This window comes from Prinia subflava, chromosome 1, assembly GCF_021018805.1.
Source record: "Prinia subflava isolate CZ2003 ecotype Zambia chromosome 1, Cam_Psub_1.2, whole genome shotgun sequence".
Taxonomy (NCBI): Eukaryota; Metazoa; Chordata; class Aves; order Passeriformes; family Cisticolidae; genus Prinia; species Prinia subflava.
Genome location: NC_086247.1, coordinates 124,069,465 through 124,094,702, shown reverse-complemented (window position 1 = coordinate 124,094,702; position 25,238 = coordinate 124,069,465). Strand labels below are relative to the sequence as shown.

The following is a 25,238-nucleotide window of genomic DNA, read 5'->3' as shown; positions in this document are numbered from 1 at the left end:
TCATGATCACTATTAAATGAAGGTCTAGATTAGATCATGTTTTCTTAATTATTTGCCTTCAAAATGGGCTGCAGCTATTCTGCTACATAAGCTGGGTTTTATGATTGCTATTCATGTCATAGTCTGCAGGTCAAATTAACGCCAAATATCTCATCAACAGTGGCAGTAGCAAGAAATTAATTAATAAGAATTAATTTCAGCATTTGATGGACCACAGATCACCACAACTTAAATTTATCTCTGTCACATTTTCTTCTGCCTCTATGACATTTCTTGCTCTTACAGCAATGCCTTCAAGTCCAGCTATAGAATGCTTAATCACTTTAATTGTCAATACATGCAGAATATTACATTATCTTGGAACCACATCTAGGCCAAATAAGGAAAGTCAAGAAACTAAGTAAAGCCAAACATACCACCTCCATCAACCCTTAATTATAAAACAAGCAAAACGAACAACTAGTCAGTCATTTTCAACCTCACCCTTTTGAAACTAAAAAAAATTTAAAACCACTTACTTTTCCTGACTGCAACCTTTGAATTCTTGAATCACATACTTTAATAACATATAATAAACTGTTTATTTGATTTTTTATAGTGTTGATATCTGAAAGCAAAAACAAGGACAATTAAGCAATCCAGATGACTAAATAAAGTCCTAGTTTTTATTTTTTTCATTTTAAATACCTTGCTAATGAAAATGAACACAGAGAAATATTTTTTCTTTGCTTTTTCAGATTAATGGTTAACTGATTACTGTTAATACCTTAAATATTACTGAAATTCAGAACCACCAGTCAGGCAGTTTTGATTTAACAGAAATACACTTAGGTAACCAAATTCCCTATACTTCCAAAAAGGAATCAAACACACACCAACCACCAAAACACTTATGAAAATGAAAACTCAAGTTTTATCACTTCTTAGGCAATTTTTTAAATAAAATACTTTATATTTTGCTGCATCAGAGTTTTTATTTTTTAATTGCTACAATCCTCTACAGAGATCACGCTGCTAAATGCATTTCATATTTTGCAAAACAATGCAATACTAACCATCTCCTGCTGTATCTAGAGATCGAAGATACTGCAGTTCTTCACTTGCTTTATCTTTCACTGCTTCCAACTCTCCTATATTATCACTTAATTTAATAATATTCATAAAGGCCTCATAGTTACAGTTGGAATCACGAATCTGAAACACAAAGTTTTATAGTGTAAGCAATGCAAACCAGCTAAAAGTACAGGATGTGATTTTTCTTTAAGTAAATTAGTTTGATACAGCACTGCAAAGTGGCATTTTGAAAATTCTTTGACACGTTTAAATCTTCCTTTTGGTACTGAAATTTTACATGGACTAAGACACAAAAAGCATGCATAATCAAAACCTATTTCACACTATCACTTTCTGTTTTCAAGAAGTACAACACAGACACATGGCAAGTCCATCAACCTCCTTAGTGAAGATCTCCAAAATCCAATCCACCTTCTTCTGCTATTATCTCCTTAGCTAAGTAGGCAGGAAATGGTGAGACCACTGACAAGGTTCAGCTTTACCAAGATCCCCTGCAAACATACATGGTCCTAGAGTAATGGCTTCTTAAGATACAGAATTACAAAAAGAATTAAAACATTCTACAATGTAATCATAACCTACTGAGGGGAAAACAAAAGTAAATTACTCCTGTCTGGAACACTAACTCAGATACCCTGGAAACTACTATTAAGCTAACTAAATACATACTATTTTACCAGTGTTGGCATAGAGTGAACCTGCTGTAGGGACTCAAAGGAATTTGTACAAGTGAAGGAAGCCTCCTGTGCTGCCAAGATCACTGGAAACTGTGAATGCAGCATGGAGATCAGGCAAAGGTTGGCAGCTTTACAACAAATGCACACAGGTGCTGAGGGTTGAGTTCTAATGCTGTCTTTACCATCTGAAACTACACCCACACCTCTTATAAATGCTCACATTGATATGGAAATTTAATACTTTGTCTGTACCAAAAAAGTGCATTGACGTGAGCTGCACTAAGCAGAAGGAATGAAGACTGGATACCATTGACCAAAGTTAATGGAAAAATCTCCCTAGAAATATCCTTTTACAAGTAATACTACAGGCAATACTTGAATATAAAACACTTTGTAAATTTGTGTATTTCACAGTGAAGAGGGAAGTTTGAAATAACTTCTAATTTTATATTGAAGCTTTGTATTTTATTGCAGCTGAATTAGTCCTGGACTGTGGTATGCCTAGAAATCTGGAATTAGAATTCTCTTTTCCAGAAACTGATCTTTTCATTCAAGTCTGACTTTATGTCAAAGGAGCCAGGATTTATTTCAGCCATCTCTACTTCTGACCTTAATTTCTGCAACAATTTCCATTTCGTATGACTTGTATTCATTTTTTCTTTATCTTTTGTCCAGCACATTTGCTGCTCCATCTCAGAAAGCAATTTTGAAAATTAGTTATTTGAGACATCACTATCATAACAGAAAGCCTTATAAAAAATTCAGAATCCTATCTCTGGATAGGGGGGCAGTGCTCAGTAAACAAGGAACAAGGCCAAGTTACACATAAAGAACAAATGTAGGAGGAAAGGGGAATCCAAGTTTGAAAATTCTGGTCCAGATGAGCAATACTTTTTCTTACTAAAGCTAGGTTCCTATAGAATGTGTGCAAACTTTTACATGAAATGGAGGAGGCTGGAGTAAAGGAAGCATTGTACACATACACTTGAAGTCAGTCCATTATTCCATACATAACAAGAACTTTGAAATGCAAGGGTGTTTTCAGCATAGATTTTGAATGTACACCATAAGACTAAAATACATGCATAAAAAGAGAGAAGTTGGGGAAAAAAAAAATAAACTCGATTCATGAACTGTAAAGAACAATAACATATGAGAGTGAGTTTTAACTTGCTTTGCAAAGAATCAGTAATGTTAATTAAAGAATAAATATTCTATTTATGTTAGTTTTACTATATAATACTATTTTAAAAGTTTGGGGGCTTTTTTTGCAGGTGCATTTGAGAGTTCTCAAAGCAAAAAAAATTGTTTCTGCCCATTCAGTTGAATTATTTAGGTTTAACACAAACAGTCATAAAACAATTTCCCTGAAATTCCTAGCAGAAAATAACTATTTCTTAGTTTTCATTCTTGAGGCCTCGTAAGATTGAAAGGCCAAACTGTAACCATGGTCAGGGGAAAGCACCTCCACAGTTACTGCCATACTTCCCAAGCCAAGCAGAACAGTCAGAGGGACTGAACTTTACATTTTGTGATACATTTGTCCTCAGTCAAGCAACTTCTGCTGAATAATCAAAATGAAGAGTGCAGATATACAGACTCTGTGTGTATGTGTGTATAAAATTTAATATAGCAGCCCTAAGTTCACTGTCTCTGCCAAGACATCCATCGGTAATGTTTATACCAGATACCTACCCAGTGTGATTATAGGGAACCTGATTAAAACCTTACATGAAAATGTTCTGGAAGTACAAATAATTTTAAACATTTTACATCTTACCATCCATATGACATACTGATTAATATAATCAGGATCACTGAGCTGGTTTATTAATGGAAGAAGAATTCCTCGGGAGAGGATTTCCTGAAAAACAAAGGATAATAGACCATTTTATAAATTTATTCATAAAGCTAGTATAACTGCAACAATTTAAACATTACTGTGTAGAGCTTAAAACACAAAAGTGTAATTACAGAAAACATTTAATAGGCGCTACCACATTCTCTTCCAATTAACACTACAAATATAATTTGTAATTGCAAGAAATGACAAGAAAAACCTCTTCAAGAAAAAACAGCCTCGAGAAAAACAACATCCACTTTCCCATGCTTTTGTCATGATAGAGCTAAAACAACCTTCAAAAACATTTTAGACAAACTGTTCACTGCTATTAAATACTTCTCAAGACTCTACTGCTTTTAAAATACCCTAATGTTAAATTAGATCAATTTTAGAAAATAAAATCAGCAGTTTACATCTAAAAAAAATTTTATGACAACCCAAAGAGTTGGGAGGGCTTTTAGAGTCTGTACTTACCCTGACAAAGTATCGCATGATCTTGTTCTGGAAGTCTCCAGGAGGTAGCAATATATACAGTAAAACCTCACACAGATCCCTTAGGAATCCTAGAGAAGGAAAACAAAACCCCCTCAGCACAATTTCCTGTTATGTTACTTCACATTTTATTTGATATCACCAAATCCCATAGAGAAATCCTTAATTCTGAGTTCAAACATACAATCATATATCTCTTACATTCCAAGCACTACAGTAACACTTTCAGATGAAATAGAAGCAGCACTGATGAAAAAGATTTATCTTGAACCCAAGACAACAAAAGCCAAATTGCAAGATTAAAAAAACCCCAACAACCTAACTCTAATTCATTTTCCTTAGTTAACATATACAGCTTTTTTCCCTGTCTTTCAACACTTTACCTTAAAATACAGTGTTTTTTGAAGGAAAACTACAGCATAGTGATAAGGAAGACACATCTAACAAAAAGCAGTAATAATCTGCAAAACCATACCCTCCCTCCCAGGAAAAAATATTTTCATCTTAAAATTGTTCCAATGAAAGGAGAAAGACTTACATATGTATGTGCTTCGTTTTAGTTATAGCATTAATACGTACAAACCAGAGGAAATATACACGTATGGTATATAGCCACACTTTGAAAGTCATATGGTAAGATTTTAATGCATTTCAGATAGTGAACACTATTGTTAGTATTTTAATTTAGTCTCCCATACTAAAATATTTACTCAGAAGATAATATTGAGAGACCTTCTTCATCTTTGGGAGAAGTGCAGACTAGATCACGACAGACTTCTTTTTCCATTTCAACTTCAACCTCAAAGAATGTATCTACAAGTTCCTCAGCTTGATCTATGCAAAAGAAAATTAAAAAAGCATGTTTTTGTCAAGACTAGAAACTTGAGAGTGAACTTGAATTATAAAATAAAGCTAACTATATTTCACATACATAAGATACCAGCCTACTCAGACTCAAATAAAAAAGTACTTCACATTACCTTTCATCTGATCACCTTTCTCTGCTATCCTTTGCTGAGCTTTCCTGAAAACTCGAAGATGAGTGCCAAAGTCATCAACAAGTCGTGTAGTGAAATAAGGCTGCCAGTCTGTTTCCTTTGACCTATTAGTAAAGGAGATCCATGGAAATTAATTATTTTATTGTGAACACAAAGAACAATAATAAATTCCTACTTCTCCTTCCTTCCTGACAAGAGCCACACTGATAGTAAACATGGAAAAGCAAAGAAATAAATCAGTCTCCTAATTGCCTATCCACTGAAAAACCAAACATTGTAAAATACCACTCTTGCACCACATTAATATTTATATTTGATTTAGTTGAAAGTCAACATTTGCATCTAGAATAGTGTTCTGATTTGTGACATTGTCAAATATTTGTGACAAGTCCTGACATAAACAGTTCACAATGTAAAACTAAAATCTTCCCCAGGTCTTTTTCAGCTGTACTTTCTACAATTTTGGAAGGCATCCAATAAAAATAATTTTATTCTGAATTTGGAGAATATGCACCAGTGAGAAAACACACATTTCACTTGAAACTAAACGCAAACTAATGTTATCAACAATTGATTCCACAGCTTATATGAGGCACTTAGCATACTCTTCCAACAACGCACATAGGTTTAGATCAGAAAATAGTCACTGTTAGATTTACATAAAACTACTTTCTTAGAGGTGTGAAAAGGATACAGTTATTTTTATGATATCTGTGTCTTACTGAGCAACCTAAAAATGTGATTGTGCATTACTGGTTTAATGAACCTTGATGCTAGTAGCAGCTCTTACCCTGCACTAAGTATTTTACTGCTGAATTCTCAAGATGCCCATTTTGTTACAGCAGGAATCCTTCAACACTTCCTTTTTTTGTGTTTGTTCTCCTAACTGCTCTTTCCTTTCTCAAGGAGAGACAAAAAGATAACAAACTCTGGAAGAAAGGGAAGGCTACTGCAACATGTAGACATATAAATAAGAGCAGAGCTGTTCCAAAGGGCCACAGATCAAGCAGTCCAGATCCCCCAACTGCACAAGGCAGAACCGCACAAAACCTCTGGGTGGCAGCCTTACACCAGGCTCCCAAAGCTGCGGTATCAGGGAATAGAAAATTCCCACTGTACTCATTCTGCCCAGGAGCTGACAGGCTGTGTGAAACCAGAGGTGATGGTACTAACCTAAACTGCTTCAGCTATATCCAACTACAGGCATTATAAATACACTACATCACTTTTTTTTCTGCAGAAGAACTGCTGCAGGCCTGTGAAATTGATTTGCTTTCTACAGCAGAACACAACTGCACAGGAACAGTGCCTATTTTTGAAGAGCTATAGTACTGCAGGAAAAAAAAATAAACTTGCAAGAATTTGACCTACTTTGACACAAACTCAGTGCTCAACACTGTCCAATAAAGTAACTCTGCCAAACAGACAAAAACACTGAAGTTGGGTAGCCAGGTCCATTTCATTCAACCATAAATTTGCTTGCTGTAACAGTTTATTCAGCATAGTTTTCACCATTTTAATACTGTTTCCTAGGATTTTCAATATTTTAATATATTATATTATATATTAATATATTATATTTATAATTATTGTACTCTAATTAATTTTTCCTAGTGTTAAACCCAGCTCTCCATCTTTGACCCTCACTGTCAGAAAAGCACACTAACCTACATTTTTAAGTCAACAGAGGGAGGGGATAACACCTGAAAATTGCCAAGAATTTACTTATATTTAGGTGACTCACAACCTCTTCTGCAGAGAAAGCAAGTAACAATAAGCACAGTGGGATGAACACTTGAAATAAAAACGTAATAAACAAGTATATGGATATAAAGGCACGTGGTACCTGGGCTGAGAAATCAGTCACACTAAAGAAGTTAATTTCTCAGACAAGTTGCATAATCCAGTAGCAGAAAGTCAGGGAACAGCAGTAGAAATAAGGGGTAATTAACAAACCATCCATTTGTCCTCAAGCAATCCTTTTTTAAAAAAAGGTGTGCATATGTGACATTTTATTTTGTTCTCTGGGCTACTATTCTTTCTAAAATATTCATTATTCTAAAATATCCATTAATCCAATCTTCCATATGTAAGAGCCATACTACTTCTAAAAATCATCTGAGGTGATACATATGTTGAATTCAGACTTTTGGACTGAATTCGGACTTACCTTGGGAGCAGCCCTACTCTTTACACGAGAAGGACCTGAATACAAAGAGGTAATGGATCACAAACTTAATGCTTGTTTAAAAAAGGAAAAAGAAAAGCAGTTCAGTGATTTTAGACATTAATCTAAATTTTGAAATGGCCGTTTTGCAAAAGATCATGACTTCAAACACTATCATCTCCTTTATTTCCCTAGGGGATCAGCAAAAGATTGTATTTCTTACATGATAATCTTGATTTTTTTATACATTCTTTCTGTAAAATGCACTGAACTACACTAGTAGATTAACTTAATCACTTATCTACTACCATACAACCCACAATATATTGATGTGAATAAAAACAAGTCTTACCTGGCAGAAAACTGAACAAGTGCATACTGAAGAGCCTGCCTAATTTCCAGAAGAAAGGATTCATCATCACTGAGTGTGTAATACCAATACTGCACGTAGTCTCTCAGGGAAAACTGGATTACCTGAAATCGGAAAGAAAAAAAAGGGAAAAAAACCCAAAAAACAACTAATGAAACTAATGAACTAATGAAAAAGGACAAAAAAATATTCAACAGTTTTTGGGCCTGATAATGCAACAGCAGTTATCCTAAAAGGTTGCTAGAGTGAACAATACTCTTTTGCCATTATGAAACTGGGAGTGAAACAACAAAATCCACACACTGAAACTTCTTTTTCAGACTGGCTTGCACACATTGTTTTTATCACCACTACACTAAGAAAATAAAACATACCAAAAACATACTCAAATATTGCCCGGTATCCTGACCCATCGCCCATAGTTTTTTCATTTATTACTCTCATATCTGGTAAAATTTGGAAATTCTATTTGCCACTCAACTACTTCTTTATTACACAGTCAATACTTGCAAAAAAAATACAAGTAGGTTAAATAGTCCTAGTTAGAACTTACCTGTTGCAAAGGCTCATCAATTATGTTTGCACCTGTCAGCCTTCTGTCAATCTTAATAGGTTTGGCTTCGCGTTTCATTTCTTCTATGCACTTGAAAGAGATTGAGAAATGTAACTTTGAAGGGTTTAGATCTAATTAAAAAACAGCTCTACTGCTTATGATATATATGAGTCCTTCCAGTAATAACTTTATGTATTTTCTATATTATTAAAATTTATAGAGAAAATATAATCAGAGAACCACAGAATTATTTGGGTTGGAAGGTCTAGTTAACCCCCCCTGCAATGAGCAGGGACATCTTCAACTACATCAGGTTGCTCAGAGCCTCGTTCAACCTGACCTGGAACGTTTCTAGGGATGCAGCATTCACCACTGCTCTGGGTAACAATATTTTCTGTATTTTTATCTATATAGTACATAATGATGAGGAACTCCTGCAAATCTACTTCTTGCTTATGCTAAAGGAGCAAGTGTTTGCTACATTACTAAATGAAAAGGAAATAAAACTCAACTAGTTGGAAAAGGAGGGAAGGGGGAGACACAAGAACAGCACAAGATAGTTTTTGTGAAAGACTCCAGTTCCCCTCTTGTTTGTGAACTTGACTGTGCTACCTCAGGCAGATAATTTTCAGCTGAGTTTTTGGTTTCTTTAACCACCTCAGTTTATTCTATATGCCAGAAGAGAAATTACTTTTTTGTACCATTGCTGCTCAACAGATGAGCCTTTGGAAAGTAATTGATGAGGAGGGAAAGAAATTATAGAAGGATTTGCAGCTCTAAGCAGTTAACTCCAAGAATGACCTCATGAGAGCTGACTTTTGGCAAGTGACATACTGAAAAAAACCTCCCTCTATTAGTGCATCTCTCAAGTGAACTAATGCAGTGTCTTTCTACAAAATTTCGATGAATTAGGCAATAAACTCCTCTATTTTCACAGAAGTAATAACTCAACAACTTACACTGTTGCTTAGATAAACAAGTAATTTATTTCATCTACAGAGAAAGTTATGACTATATTGGAAAAAAAGAACTGCCAAAACCATAAATGAAGGAATTATAAACCATATATCCAAGGTTTTCATTCTATGTGACTTGCCCTAACTATCTCTCATTCAAATCGGCAGAGAAATACCTGAGGCCAGAAAAAAACCATCATCCTCCTATTTAAGCAACTCTGTATCACAACACAGAAATATTTTGTTGCAGAATTCTGTATATTTTTTAACTTTCAAGACAAGGGAACCTTCATGCTACTTTAATACAAATACACTAGCTCACATTCAAACAATTCCATACATCGACTAATGAATTTCTGAAGTATTTTTTTGTGTTGATTGTGTCAAAACCACCAAAATGACACAGAACTGAATAATTAAATATTTTTACTAAGCACAGAATAGTACAAATTACCAGACAGACCTGTCAAAACGATTTTGAAGGATTGCATGCATAAAACCACATTTGGAAAACAGAAGAAAATACAGCAGTAAAAAAAAAAAACAGCAGGCAAGAAAAACAGGGATACAGAGAATATGCAAGATTACTTGGTAAAAATTTGAATGTTTATATGCTCATGGGATCCAGGTTTTGACCTGGATTTCAGGAATTCATCTTGTCCAACCTTTTGCTCAAAGCAGAGCCAACTACAAGGTTAGACCATTTTTTCATATCCTTTATGTCCAGTGAAATCTTTATGTACCTGCAGTATAATTTAATTTGCTTTTGATATGCAAAGATATCTGAAATTTAGAGTATGTGCTTTTATTCCATTACAGGTACAACAGCTGACTGTAGTCTCACCTGGAAAGCATTGTTGGTTTTACTTCTGCCTTCCAGACACTGACACACAAGACAGGCTTAGAAGAAGAACCCAACTCACATGACAACTGCCCCATTTGACTGTCACTTCATTCACAGTCAGTCTGATGTCCCCTACCAGTATTAAATACTTGGTTAGGAAAAATGGGTATCACTTATTATTACATTTGACATTTCCTTGCTTCATTTTAAGCAGGGAGGAAGAACCTGGGAGGAATGCAAGACACAGACTCCACAAAGTGAGATGCAGCACAAACAAATCCAGGCTCCACAAGCATCTAACTGCACTGAGTTATTTCAGACTTTTCTTTCACTGTACAAATGGGTATTTCTGAAGTCCTCTTTTGAAACTCTTAGGTAACTGTCAAATATGAAATATGCCTCATTTAGACTGTGCTACTATTTCCTCAACTGCAGCCACAGGGTTTCATGAGTGGACAAGACACTGATTTGAGATATCTGCCTCAAATCTGTGATATAGGATATTACATACTGACAAATAGACTCAGAGACTACTCAGGGATCCAACATGCATCCACTGCTTGTAAGCTGTATCACTGTTTTCCTACTGTACTTTGGCAATATTGTATCCAGCCTACAGACACTCTTTGTCTTTCGGGTGAAGCTTAGAGACATCAGCTTTGGTTGGAACTCATCTCTGCTTGCACTGCTACTGAAAAGCTCACTTACACTTGTTAACAGTACTTGAATGCAGTGGCAAAAGAGAAAACTATTTTAGAAGACAAACAGATTTTATTTGGTGAACAGCTTCGAATAGCATTCCATAAGTCAGCTAAAAACAAATACCTTTGTAGTACAAAACTTAAATCCAGAGATTAGTCGAGACAGGTCATTTGAGGAAAGTGCTGTGTCAATAGTCCATACTCAAATCAGATGTCTAACTACTGAATTTGCAAAGATCACACAAAAAGCTCTGCAAGATTTTATTCTTTTAAAAAGCAACCAGAGTATACATACATACTGAACCTAAAAAAGTAACATTAACATTAAAAAAAGTTTCTAAAAATGTAGAGGAAATTTAAAAAACAGAAAAACTTCTCTAAATCTGCTCTCAAAACAAGGACAGTAAGTAACACTCCACAACATATATAAAGCACTAAAGTCTACATAGCACCATGAACCTCAGCCATCCAAAATGAGGTTTCATAAACCTAACAGAAACATCAGCTGACTGCTAACTTTCCCTTTTTCAGCTTTAACCTTTGTACTTTTCATCTGGAGTAGTGACCTTACTTATACAGTTTAGGGTATACTTTCAGATTTATTTTAAAATATTCAAAGACTTAAGTGAAAAGGCCACTTACCAAACAAGCTATGAACAGTCACAGAAAATGTTCTGTGACTAGAAAACCTACTGCTTTTACAAGGCAGATTTCTATGTGCTACTGATAATGCTGAACACTCACCCCCTTTGAAAGACAACACAAAGTGTAGTGAAAGAAGCTAAGAAAGAACAGAATGCTTCAGTCAGAATAGCTGTGAGATTAAATTTAACCTAATTAGCAACCTTTGGGTTGAAATGTTTACTCTGTTCTGATGAATGCAAATGGATTAGCCAAGATATATCTAAACTTCTGAGCTAACAAGATGCATTGGTTCATAAACCAGGAACTCTAGAAATTCTACCTCTTGGCTATTAACAACTTTTTCTGTACTAAACAGATGCAGATTTGTCCAGCTAGGAACCCTGAACTTAAGCCCATCAACCGAAATGATGTGTCTGTTGGGTATTCAGAAAAGAAAAGAGGTGCAAAGTGGATTCCACTGCTGCTCTGTATGCATCTATGCCTTTACAGTAATTTTGCTTGGTCTTGAAGACAGCCAAAGAAAACTTCTACATCTTTGAAGTACTGCAAATCTAGACTTTGTAACTTTCTTAGGCAGGCAACTTTTTGACCACAATCAAAAGTGGAGAAAGTACAGATCCAGTGATGGAAGACATGTAAATAGCCATGACAATCTTGCACAAAAAAGCAAGAAAGAGCTATCCCCCAAACCAAACCAAGACACACAAGTAGTCTAGAAAGGAATGGTTTAGTAACTTCCTCACAGATTCTATTAGCCAGTCCTATTCTATTAGCCAGTCCTACCATACTCATTTCTCACAATAAAGAAACAATACTTTAATCAAACTTTCCATAAGCTATTAAAAAACTTGTATTTCATACAGGAAAAATATTGCATTTCATTTGCACATTGCAGCTGAGTCAAAAGATAAAAGCAGGCTCTTTTACCTTGAGAAATGAGCAGAATTCTTATATTAAAACTGATTATTTCTAATCAAGTTATATAATCCAATCTAGAAGTTAAGACCAGAAAACTTTCCTTACCTTAGGGATCCCAACTGACATACAAGGGAGAAATGAATGCTCACACTGCTCAAGGTATTTTTCTGAATTGCTTTTTCCAAATAAAAGAGTAACCACAAAACCCCTAAAATGGAAAAAGAAAGACCAGGTACAACAACAGCCACATTTTCTCACCTCTAGAAAATATTTAACAGCAAGTTATAAAATGACAGTAATACATGACAGTCCTCATTGTTTACTCCTGTGCTTTTTCACATGGTAACACACTGCTCAACATAACTGACACAACCCTAAGTACGAAGTTTCCCAATCTTGTATTGTCTGTTTTGATGCATTCTTACCACACAGAAGATCTATATAGCACTGTCTATGCTACAGTGTGCCTGCTGTGATGGCACGCTGCCTGTGCTCACAAATATCTGCACTTGGGAAAAGGGGTATATGCAGAAGTTGCATTTATATGAAGAGTCTCCAACACTACGAAATAAACTCTGTAGGCTGTTCCACTGTAGTGTGAGCCACAAAACCACAGTCCAGGAATAAACTGATGCAGCAAGCGTAACTAACCACTGCATCTGTTTAGACATTGTGCTTACCCTTGCTAGAACAGAAAGAATTTATTTATAGCTTATGACACTAGGGCACAGAAACACATGAACATCAACCTGGTTTTACTAAGAAATATATGAAAACCTACAGTCTGCCCCAATTCTGGCATCAACAGAGCATGTAGCCTTTGAAATATCAAGCAAAGAAAAAAGAAAATAGATTAGACTTGGGATGACTCAACACACATAGCTTTTTACACAAATTTCAAAGCATTCAATTTAAAGGCCAGCTGACCAGCATTTGTGACCACAGGAACTCACAAAGCTATTCCAGGCTTGAAATGTGCTGAAGTAATACATTTTTTTACTATAGATAGCTGTTGATATAAGATGGTCTCATTTATAAGATTAGGGGAAAATCCTATCCAAGTTAAAATATGCCATTTAAAGGTTTTAATTCCCCAAATTAAAGAATTTCTTTTTAAGTCCCCCAGAGGCCCAGTAATTCAGAAGCTGTGAAGTCAATTCCATAAAGAGGTGAAAAAAAAAAAGTTACACAAATTATTATCAGTAACTTGACAATGCATAAGAGGAGTTCACTGGATACTCTAATTCCATTACAGCCTTCTTTACCTGCCATGTGACAGCAAGAAATAAAAGCAGGTTGAATTGCCCTCCTGCTCTCTGTAACTTTAAAGTCATAACACCCATCAGGTGTTAAGAAGAACTTGCTCAGAAAAATCTCAATATTAGCTTCACTAATGTTTTGGTTCATTTTTAATTATTTAAGTTTGGATTTTCTTTTGATTATCTATGACTTTTCTATTAGAAGCCTTAGTTGTCTTTTAAAGAAAACAGCATACTCAAGTTTGGCCTAAAAACAACTTTAACTTCAAGCATACATCATCCAGTTGCATTTTTTCTTTTATTCAAAAGGACTGAAGCCTTGGAAATAACTACCTATAGATTATATCTCTGTTTCTCTCAAATACATTGATACTTTAAAAGTTAATGATTCATTCAAAAATACTAATAGTACCAATATGGTTTAAAAAAATGCTAATCTTCTTAGATGCCTTGAAGTATTTTCAGTTTTATGCTAGAAATGCTAGGAGCTTCTTCTCTGGCAGAAACTAACACATTTTATTCTCTGATGTAAAATCCTGTAAGCATTAGAGAAGGATGCAGAGTCTGACCATTCAGGGCATCTGTTAGCTAAACTGAATCTTCTAGTGTAAATGCTTATTTAATTCATCAGGAGGATTCAATACATGAATGAGAAATCATATTAGTCTTCTCTAATGAACAGAGCAGAAAAAGGAAAAGATTATATTTTGCTTCATTTTTTAAAAATTCTTCCAAAGATTACTGGACAGCCAGCTGTTCCAAGGGCAGATTAATAACAGAACAAAGATAGAAAAATGAAGACTACAGATTTATCACTTTTCCCTCAAGTTTGAAAAGCAACAGTCTCAGCTGAATGCTCTGTGAAAGTCAAAAAGCAGCTACAGAACCATTCCTGATTTGGTCAGCAGTTACAATCATTAATGGAGCCAGACAGTCACATATATTTGGATATGACTGAGTATCAATAATTATGGGATTTGATGACAGAGCAAATTCTTTTAAATGACAAAGCAATTGATGATCCAAGAAATTTCAATTTTTGTATTTGGCAAAACCACAATTCCCATCATTTTCATTTCACTTCCTTGGGGCTGAAGAGGGAAGGAAAGAGTAAGATAAGAAACACTCTTAGTAGAAAAGGCAGGCTTAGCACTCAGGTAAAGGGGTCTACACCAGTACTTGAAGGAGAGGAAAACAGAAGGATAGCACCCTGTAATATTCTACACAGGTCAAGTAAACAGTATCTATCTTTAGCCTCCTGCTCTTGAGCTCAGTTCCCTAAGTGAATGAGCTACCAGATCTTGAATGAAAGAAGGCTAACATTTTATAAATCAGTCTTGAAACAGAACAAAATAAAATAAAGAGAAATTGTGTTTTTGAACTTTTATTCATATATACAAATGGTTTCAGTATTCTTCCACGTACAACAAAAACAATAGTATGTTTATTACAAACCATCTGTGCAATCACAGAGTTGAGTGTAAATCAAAAAGAAGTAATTAGCACATAATAGGAGTTAAACACTACAAAGAGATTGGTTACAATGACACAGATATGGCATCATCATTGTCTCCCTGCACAGCTCTCTGATATATTATTTAAATGCTTAGGTCAATACTAAGAATACAACCAGCTGTGATTCAGCATTTTCTTTTGCTAAAACTGTAAAATGGGACAGAAGCTGGACTTCTGGCTAGTGGAAGTCAGAAAACTTTGACACAGGCACTTCTTTTTTGAATGAAATATAAAGACCTAGAAAACTGTGTGACAAACTGGATAAAAACTCCAAGTTTCAACAAAAAATTTGACCATAAAAATCCATGTGGAAAATTGCTTCTTTGCTTCAGAGAAGGGCACAGTAAATACTATAATCATGAACCAAAACAAAATTTTTGTTTTCTAAGTCTACGTATATGATGTTATGACATAGAATTGCTAATCGTAAGTGCAAAAGTTACTTCATAACAATTTCTGTTTGTTTCTAAGAGAACCATGACCAATCAGTTTGTGAAAATTCAAGGGAATTATTAAAAAAAAATAAGCAGGCAAGAGTAATTTAGATATAAACCCATTAGGCCTAGTTAGCACTCACAGTTCTGTGTGCTGAATGTTAAAGTAATTGTGTCACTCTGAAAAAGATTAACAGTGTAAAAAAGGGCCAGATCACAGCCATAGCCAAGATGTAAATGTTAAAGTAATGAAGTGATGACATTCTACTGCAAGGGCTGAGACTTCACATCTATATATGTAAGTAAACACTCTGCTCTAACAGATACACTACCACTAGATGAATTTACCCTTAACAAGATCAATGTTTACTGACTAGCTACAAAAATGAATCAAAGCAGCACAATAACCACAGCAAAGAGATATGAGAGCTGACTTGAGAATGAATGAGCTCAGGCACCGCACGCAGTTTAATGGTGCCAAACTGTAGCTGACTTCAGACATGCTCTGAGATCCTGCTTTGACTGTTAGCTTTGAAAAGCCAAACAACTGAAACTGCGCAAGAATTAAGGATAATATCTTAAGAAATTATTATATCCTATGTTATTTTCCATACTGCAAGTATTAAGGGAGTGGTAAGACAAAACAGCAAGCAGATGCACTCTTGCCCTTTGGATGAACTTTGACTTCTGCCCTGGACAAACAGATAGCAAAATATGCCAACCATACCTGTAAAAAGACTTAACAAGACAGAAGTATTTACTTCAAGTTAGTTTTACTTTAACTAAATCCCTTTTCTAACAGATCGACTATTCTGATTTCTCAGAGATGAAATACCAAGCCTAATACCAAGTTGAAACCCAAGTGTAGCAGCTCTAATTCTAGCTGCTAAACTCTATTACATTTTTTATGAGATATACAGGAATATACATACATTCTGTATGGTATTAAATAAGAAAGTAAAGATAATATCCCACTAAGACATTCTAACTTGTTATTAAAAATGTTTTAATGGTTACAAGGCAAGCATCATAATATACAATGTAATAATGGTGCTGCACTTCACCTGTTTGCTCCCTTCCTGCCTATATAGATAATACATGAAAAGTCTACAGCTGCTGAACTGATCTATTTGTTCAAACTGTGGCATTATTTCCACACACCCAGGCAACATCCACTCCCATGAATCAATTGCCTCAGACAGGAAAATGAGATTGTGTTCGAGAAGGAAATGGAGTACTTAGAAGTACCTGGGAAAAGAACTGACACTAATAAAAAGTATGAACTGAAATTACCACTGCTTTTATGTGAGCATTTGTCCTCTAACATCCACTAAAAATAGCTAAGTTGAGATTTCAATTACAAAAAATTTGCTCATAAAGAGGTGCTCAAATATGGAAATATTAATTATATAAAGCCACTTCATATTTTCAGAGCAAGCTCTTTGCTAATACACCCATTAAAATTTTGCTTTCACAGTAAATTAAACAAAACACTAAGAAATATACTTACCCACCCACAAAGCAGAGGATATAAAATGCAAAGTAAAATATAGCGAAGGGTCCAAAAGTTACCAGAAAAAGAACAAGGCCAAGACTTCGCCATCCCCATATGGAAAGACTGGTCTGTAAATAAGAACATATAGAAAAGGATTAATTAATATTGTAGTCATACAACTTTAAGTCTCCAGAGCAATAGTTGCAGTTTCCATAGTGTTTGATACATTTTAACCAGGTATAAGTTCTGCTTGATGAAAGAAAAATTACCTTTTTTTAAGAGTATATTGCTATCAAATATGTCCCCCGTTACATTGTGGGCCAGCAATCCAGTTTAGCTAACATTAGAGCATTTTTCTTTCAAACACTGTTCCTCATCTCTCACTTCAGATAAAACTATCATCCTTAAAGGTGTCACTTTTTCTTTTCTATTCTCCTTTTGTGCACTTTTGTTTCTTGAGATCCCTTCCTCCTCACCTCTTCCCTCATCTCCACCCTGTGAAAATTCCCCCTCTCCTAGGAAAAAGCAGGCTTTGTGGCAAAACGGGAAGACACAGACAGCCTTGTTTTACACATCTAAACATGTTATTTTCTACAACCAAGCAATGCTGCTTCTTTCCTAGATCAAACAGGGTGCAACACTAAAAAAACCACTTTCTCCAGTCAAGTCACAGGCGGGTCAACAGGTGCACCAAATAATTGGCACAAGTACACTTCTACTCTTCCACATCAATAAAAGGGAGGGAAACTTCAGAAACTGCTACCTGGGCAGTGGCGGAGAGGCAAGGGTTGTTTGAAAAGCCCGTGACGAAGTTAAACTCAGTCACAAGAGCACATGTGAGGCTGGTGGGATTTTGGGGGTTGTCTGGCATAAATGCTGCAGGCAAAACTCCACCTCCACTGGCAGCCACCTGGAGCATGAAAAAAGCAGCAAAATTCCAGATACTGTGCCAACATAGGTTGTGTAAGTGCATTTATACACACCCATGTATACACATCCATACTTGATCTGACAGAAAGATGTGTGTCTGTACATACTTGCATGGTAATCTAAAAAACCAGGACAGGGAAAATCTGGCTGATCTGAGCTACAATAGTTTTTAGACCTTTAGACCATGACAATACTGCAATGCAGTCAACAAATATTATAAATTGAATTCAATCTAGTCTCTAGTTCAATATGGAAAGCATATTTCAGCCAAGTCCCAAGAGTGTGAAACAAGGATGACAAGTATTTATAGGCCACCCATACTGTTCCAGCTTAAAGATTCTCAATTTTTTGTTGTTTGTTTTTGTGGTTTTTTGTTACTGTTGTTGTCTAATTTACACCTTTCCTAACACTGATCAAATGACACCCTGATGGGAACTTAGACAACTGTGTCAACAAGTAACACTAAGAAGGTATTTAAAGAAACTCGTCTTGCAGTTTGACATTTAGAAAACAAACAGAAATTGAACACCAGATTTGCAGAGAGCCCTTTTTTAGCTTTTAATACGAAGGAGCTACAGCTCATTTCTCTCAAGGAACTATTTAGATTTCATCTTTTCATCTTAGGCATAGTATTTAAAAAAAATCAACATTTTAAAAAAAGTTTTAAAAATCCTATAGCCCATGAAAAGTAATATAAATTAAGACTCCTCTATAAAGCAGCTTTGATTATTGAGAGGAAAATCAAAAAGCAAAATCACAGCTCTGAAGAGAGACTGTTTCATAGATCTAAACTGTAATAATCTGACTTATTTTTCTTAGTTAAAAGTTTAATGGAATATTGAGATGAAATTCTATTTTCTTCATAGTTGAACTTTCTTAGCAGGAGATATAAGTTGTAATGGCTTTGTTCTCAATGTTTGAGGCTGGGAAAAATTCAACATACAAGAATGTAGATGAGTGTAACCTAAGTGCCACAATTTAAAAAAAAATGCATTGCAAGTTATTCAATTCTTTTTAAGCAGAGGAATTGCTTTAATAGATAATATAAACCACAAAATCCACACAGCTAAAATGCTGAATTTGCACTACTAAAATCACAACCAAGTAGAAGATTTTGTTGTTTTGTTGACTCACAGTAAGAAAATGCAGTCGATAATTGTGGTCTTCCAGTACACGAAGAGAGCTCACAAGAAAGATAGAGAGAAACTACTCACAAGGGCATGTAGTGACAGAACAAGGGGGAATGGCTCCAAACAGAGACTGAGTTCAGATTAGACACAAGGTGAGAGGATGGTGAGGCACTGGAACAGTTTGCCCAGAGAAGCTGTGGATGCTCCAACCCTGGCAGTGTTCAAGGCCAGCCTGGTTGGGGCTTTGAGCAACCTGGTCTAGCAAAAAGTGTTCCTGCCCATGGCAGGGGGTTGGAACTAGATAATCTTCAAGGTTCCTTCCAACCCAAACCATTCTAGGATTCTATGATAAACTCTTTGGAATGTAGAAAGGAGAGATACATCAGTTGAAAAAAAAGAAACAAAAAACCCTCACTAATGGAACAATTAACTAAAACATGAGATCCCATGGCACTTTTACATTTCAATACATAAAGAAGATTCTGTATATTCATACTCTCAGAAATATATTTTAAAACTTCTGCAGAGCACTACAAGCATGATAAGGAAGATATGCACACAGAAGATAGCATTTAATGATGGTCTTTTTATGTCAGAACCCCATTATGCTTAATCACATAATTCAAAAAAGTTTAAGTTCTAAATATGGGATAAGCACTCTAAATGACTTAATTAAACTACATGGATGTATAGTCAGAGTTGGATGAATGCATAATTAACAAAGAAAGCTCTATTACGCTAATAAATAAAACAGTGACCTTTTGTCCTATGCTCCAGTTTTGCAATTTAGCATATGGGTACAGAGATTCAAATCTCATTTGGTATTTTAATAGGATTTCTTAAAAATCGTACAACTTGGTACACTGCAGGAAGCACAACAGATACTGGCTCAGACCTTGTATATTCTAAATGAGTGGTTCATAGTCTTACAGCTTTTGAGACATTCAAAGGGATTAAATCATCAGGATGGTACCCTTTCTGCTGACTGTAAACACAACTTTCCCTAACTCGACACTTCTTGAAGGGACTTCAGCAGTAAAACTCCTAGGGAAAAAAAAGTGAAAACTTAAAAATCAACTATTTTTGAACAGAATGTCCAAACATACACAAATATGACTATACAGCTGGCTGGTCAGCAGGAAAACAGTTCAGGTATTTAAATTCAAACCTCACTTACAGCTTAACTCCAAATTTTATTTATAATGTTAATTTTTTAGAAGATGTACATATTTAGTGAAGGTCTGGTAGTGTTACTAAAGTTAGCTACAGGGTGAATGCTTATCACTCTTAACACAAAGAACAAACCAGTCTTCTGAAATGGTGTAACTGCTGGTGTTTAAGTCTCAGCTATCTGGACCCTTTAAAAGAAGCTGACCTGCCCTACATTGGCAGGGCAAACTTCCAAGCTGATCTGGCATAGTGCTGTTCACTGACTTTCAAGGAATTAGGGACGGTTACCTAAAGCCTGAAGAGATACACAGGTCCTGGTGCTGTGGTAGACACAGTTGGCTATATACTGTGTGCATACACATGGATACAGGATGTTTATTCCATGTCAGCAGCTGTTCCACTTCATCAGTTTTAGCCACTTTCGCTTACCACCACTACAGATGCTCTGTTTGTCTCACCATCATCACTACTTAGCTTTCAAGTCTAAGATTTTACTAAGACTTCTGCATTACATTACAAGGTCATACACACATAAATGGGTTAATGTAGCATTGTCGTCAAACACGGTAATTTGCTTCCCACAGTTGGAGTTGCTTCAGCCAAACAAATGGCAGCTGAAGTACAGGGGTGTCTGTAAGCTCCAACAGTACACTGCAGCGCTCATCAGGTGTGAGAAGACACAAAGGTGAATATTCATATATGCTCGATTCAGCTTTTACAGACAACAAAACTGTCACCTCAATGACACCTGTTTACCCGGGGTTTTTTGACTAGGTTTTGTCCATTTTTCACATTGAATGGTTATTACACAGTATACAGCCAAGTACTAAAAGTAGAACATAAAGAATTTGCTTTCTTATGCGTATTTCCTTTTTCTTTCTTTGGTTTCTGCTTCCTAATCAAGATACCATTTTGACGCTCTAAGCAGCATGCCATTATAGCTAGTTGTGTTAAGACTATATGACTTAATGTGACCATTCACACAGAAGTTTCTAGAAATCCACAATATACAACAATTTTTTATTCCAGAAACAAACACAATCATATCTTACTAAAAGATAGCTTCACAGATTTCTTATTTGCTAAATCCATCTGACAATCTTTCAGGCCTTTGCCGCACATCCATTTTTAAGCAAGATCTTCAGTCTTGACACATCTTTCTCTAAAAATGATTGGCCAAGGTGATGTAGGTTTGCTGTTTGGATTTAAACTAGTGTTGTCAATTTTAGCTTGAAACTGGCAGTAAGCTAACACGTGTGTCTGGTTTAGGGCAAAACAGTGTTCCTCCACAAGGCCAGGTGACAGGTTCCTCCTAGCCCCCTCTGCCACTGAACAGAGGACAAGTGTTTCCACTCATGCGACTCTGGTGCCAGCACTCTCCTATTCCAGCGAGAAGCTCCTGTTTCAGGCACTTGTCTCTCCTCACAATTCCCACACACATTCACAGGAATTGTGGTTTCAAGTCTGGAGACACAGTTGAGAGGAAATAAAGAACACGCATATAGGAAGGCAGGGCTCTGGAATCACCTCTTTGTCAATCTTAAAGCTGCAGCAGAAGATGATTAAAGTCTTACAGTAGCATCTAAAAGACTGATACCACCTTGGAAGATTATAATTTGTGATTATTTTCTAATTTAATGGTCACAACAGAATAATCTGAGCTCTGAAAGAACAGCAACATTTAAAAACAAAAACATATTTCTTTCTTCACAATTCATTTATCAAATTACATTTTTCCATAAATATTTTAAAAGTTACAGTAGCTGACCTGTTTCTAACAGACACTGATAAACTATTTTTTGCCATGCGTGTAGTTTAAATTATTAGGGTTTTTTTTTTAAAATGCCTCCTCTGGGCTCACATTAAAAAAATTATCAGGGATTGCATTTACAGTAGATGTCAAGTTTAATTTTGTTAATTCCATACATCTGCCTTTTAATTTGACTTCCATTTTGAGTGCAAATGGAACATGTTCACATATAAACCTTTCTATAATTAAGGTGAGTGTCACTTTTGTCAAGTGATTAAAAACATTATTTTAGGTTTCAAATTACTGTCTCTTCACTAGCATGACAAGTAAAATTGGAGAGTTGTACCAACCAGAGTGCCAATTTCAGTGCAATGAAACTGCTATGTTACACTACTCAGAGAAATATTTAACAATTGTGAAATAACCCATTAACAGCTTTCTAGTTACATTCTCCTATCTGCCAAAGTTAAAGCAGTCATCTGAAATACATGTCAACAGGGTTTTGAGTTATGCATATCCTGATTTCCTAACAACTCTAAAAGTCTCTTTTTAACCTCTTCCTTCTTAATCTTTTGTTCTTTTCCTTCCTCAGCCCAAAGAGGGCAAAGGAAAAAAAAAAAAACACCCTAAATTCCACTCCTACTTCACACTATGGAAAAATAATTGTTGTGAATCTACACAATAATTAACTGCAATACTCCCCAGGAAACTCTTGGGATTAAAAAAAAAAAAAAAAAAAAAAAAAAAAAAAAAAAAAAAAAAAAAGGATTTTACATAATCTATGTTTCTTTTATTGTTCTAAATTTAGATCGGGCTTTTTTTTTTTTTTCCCAGAGAAAGCTTAAAATACTGAAGCATATAACTATACACTAAAAATCTTCAAATAAATAAAGGTAATGTTAATTAACGTTAAGAAGTTTGGCCAACGAAGTTTCTTCTAGATAAGTGTAGTATTCCTGCTGACCCCTCCTGCTTACAGAGGCTGGAAACTCTGTTTGCAAGCAAGAGTCCATCTGTCTCCTCTCTACCTCACCTCCTCGTCTTCCACTAATGCACATTCTGTATGTCAAATGGCTCAATTGCTTCATAGTTGCATTAATCCAAACACAATCATGTATAACTGTACTGAGTTTGGGTTTTCCTATTGTTCCTCACACTGCCTGAAACAACAAAGCTTTTGGGATAATTTTCCTACACTCTCCCCTACAGCTATACAAGGCAGTCTAACCAGATTAGGCTCTAATAGATAGGAGACAACTTTTCATCTGTATTCACTATTACTGCAGTTTCGACTATTACTGAAACTCATTTTTAGAAGTGCAAACTTTTAAATTAAAATATGTGCTAACATTTTCTTAATATGTGTAACATTATAGTGTGTAACTAGAAAGATTAAAAGTTATTGTGCACACTACCGCAATTTTAGCCTTTATCGAGAGAACAACAAATTTACTAAAACTTTACTGTTTGCAATAATCACCATATTACTATACAACTTAAAATATAATTAAAAATAAAAATGTTATGTTCCATATTCTGATACAACTGTGTTTTTTGCAAGAAGACGACCAATTCTCTGATTAAGACTTACACTTCTATAAGAAATGGTAAATATTTTCAGCATCAAACTTTCCCCTCAAGAAGAAAGTGAACACAGTCAAGACTATTTTTTCTTCCTCTCTCACACCTGGCTTTGTCACCATTGCCGATCATTACATGAAATCAGGAAGTGAAATGTTTAATTTTAAACTTTGACTTTCATTTTACTGCCTTTATTTCCAGTGCTAACAGCTACTTCATTATATAGCAGAAGTATCAGCAAGGGACAGAAAGTTTCATTCCATGTAACCTTTTCTTGAGTGGCGTAAGTACTTAACTTGCAGTGAAAAAAACCAAGAGGCTAACTTCACAGATGCACACTATGATAGCATGCTTGCACTAAAACCCACTCTGAATCATGTTCTAGTTAAAGGATATGGATTTTTGGTCAAAATTAAAAGAAGCACGTGAGCATCTTGAATAGCAATGGGAAATAAGAGATGCAAGCCCCACTTTCTGCTACTTTCTTGAATACAAAAGTGACATTCTCAAACTCATCTTTAATACAAATTCCAAGGAAGTGATTATTTTCCTTTGTAATGATCCATATTGATTCATATCCAAGCTAATTTATCTATTTGGACAGAAAGCAAGACAAAAAGATAAAAGCATTTTGGATCACCTTAGGTGATTGAAACAGGGCCAGGTTTGACTGGATTGCCTAAGGTGATCTAAAGTGGGAGAATAAAGTAAAATCTCTATCTTGAATTCAAGCCAATGAGATAATCTAGACTGTTCTACATTCAGCCTCTGGATAAAGAGATTATATCTATTTCAAGTTTTTCTGGTGCAAAATAGTGGCAAAGGGGACAGAGAGGGAAACCCCCAGAATCCAGAAGCTGCAGATGAAGAAAATAAATTAAAAAAAAAAAGGGTCTGTTCTCCTATTTGGCTCGACATAAGGAATGCGCTAAGTCAAGAAACCCACAGTAAGGAGTTATCTAAAAGTTCTTTTCACCATTTTCTTCTTTTTTCAGTGCTAAAGAAACCTGATTCCACTGAATAAACTTTAAGAATCATGAACTTTGCTTCAAGAACAATTTCTACCACTCCAGCTCCTAATACTTATATGTATGGAAATTTATCTGTGTGCATTAAATGTCTCTCTCCACAAGAATCAGATCTAGTGGTCATCTCTTTATGTTTTTAATAAAAACATGCAGGCAGAGCTCACTGATACTACAGAAACAGTTGCACAGGACACATTTTTTAAAAGGTTTCTTCATACCTTAAGAGCTATGCTTTTGGGAGGTAGAGAAGAAATCTTTTTAGTTCTAAGCTGTTCATGGTAATGGTAATTTCAACTCAGCATCCCTTCTGCCAAACAATAAACATCTGCCTACTCCTGGAACTTAAATCTCCATTACACTTGACCAACTTATACCATTACAAAAAAAAATTATATAAAGATTATTTATATAAACACTATTTTGTACAGAGTCTTCTGTTCAAAGGCAATGCATTATTGTCTATGATCTTTGCAGGGAGGGCAAAGTAGAAAAAGGTGGGTTATAGAGGTCTGATGAACAAGAATTACTTTTCTTAAAATAAATCCGTTCTTTTTTTCTATAGAGATATCACACAATTTCATAGCAGTGGCTTTGTGCAAAACAGTTTGTGCAATCTTGAATTGATAGAATCAGCTTAGAATAAACAAAACAAAGGTGCACAATGATACAGTATCTTTGGAAAATCTTGCTAACTTCAAACAACCATCC

At 35.3% G+C, this 25,238-nt stretch overlaps 1 protein-coding gene across 2 annotated transcripts in view; it reads right to left on the bottom strand.

Annotated features, from left to right (window-relative positions):
• The window catches only part of SNX13 (sorting nexin 13), a 66,099-nt gene that overhangs the window by 27,956 nt on the left and 12,905 nt on the right, over positions 1-25,238 (bottom strand). For both annotated transcript variants that reach the window (XM_063411142.1, XM_063411132.1), the window contains exons 2-11: positions 16,957-17,069; positions 12,344-12,446; positions 8,175-8,264; positions 7,604-7,725; positions 5,067-5,188; positions 4,819-4,920; positions 4,069-4,157; positions 3,532-3,615; positions 1,056-1,194; positions 519-607 (exon numbers count right to left, since the gene is read on the bottom strand). In XM_063411142.1, coding sequence (XP_063267212.1) covers positions 519-607; positions 1,056-1,194; positions 3,532-3,615; positions 4,069-4,157; positions 4,819-4,920; positions 5,067-5,188; positions 7,604-7,725; positions 8,175-8,264; positions 12,344-12,446; positions 16,957-17,069 — 1,053 coding nt within the window. The remainder of the gene's footprint in view (positions 1-518; positions 608-1,055; positions 1,195-3,531; positions 3,616-4,068; positions 4,158-4,818; positions 4,921-5,066; positions 5,189-7,603; positions 7,726-8,174; positions 8,265-12,343; positions 12,447-16,956; positions 17,070-25,238) is intronic.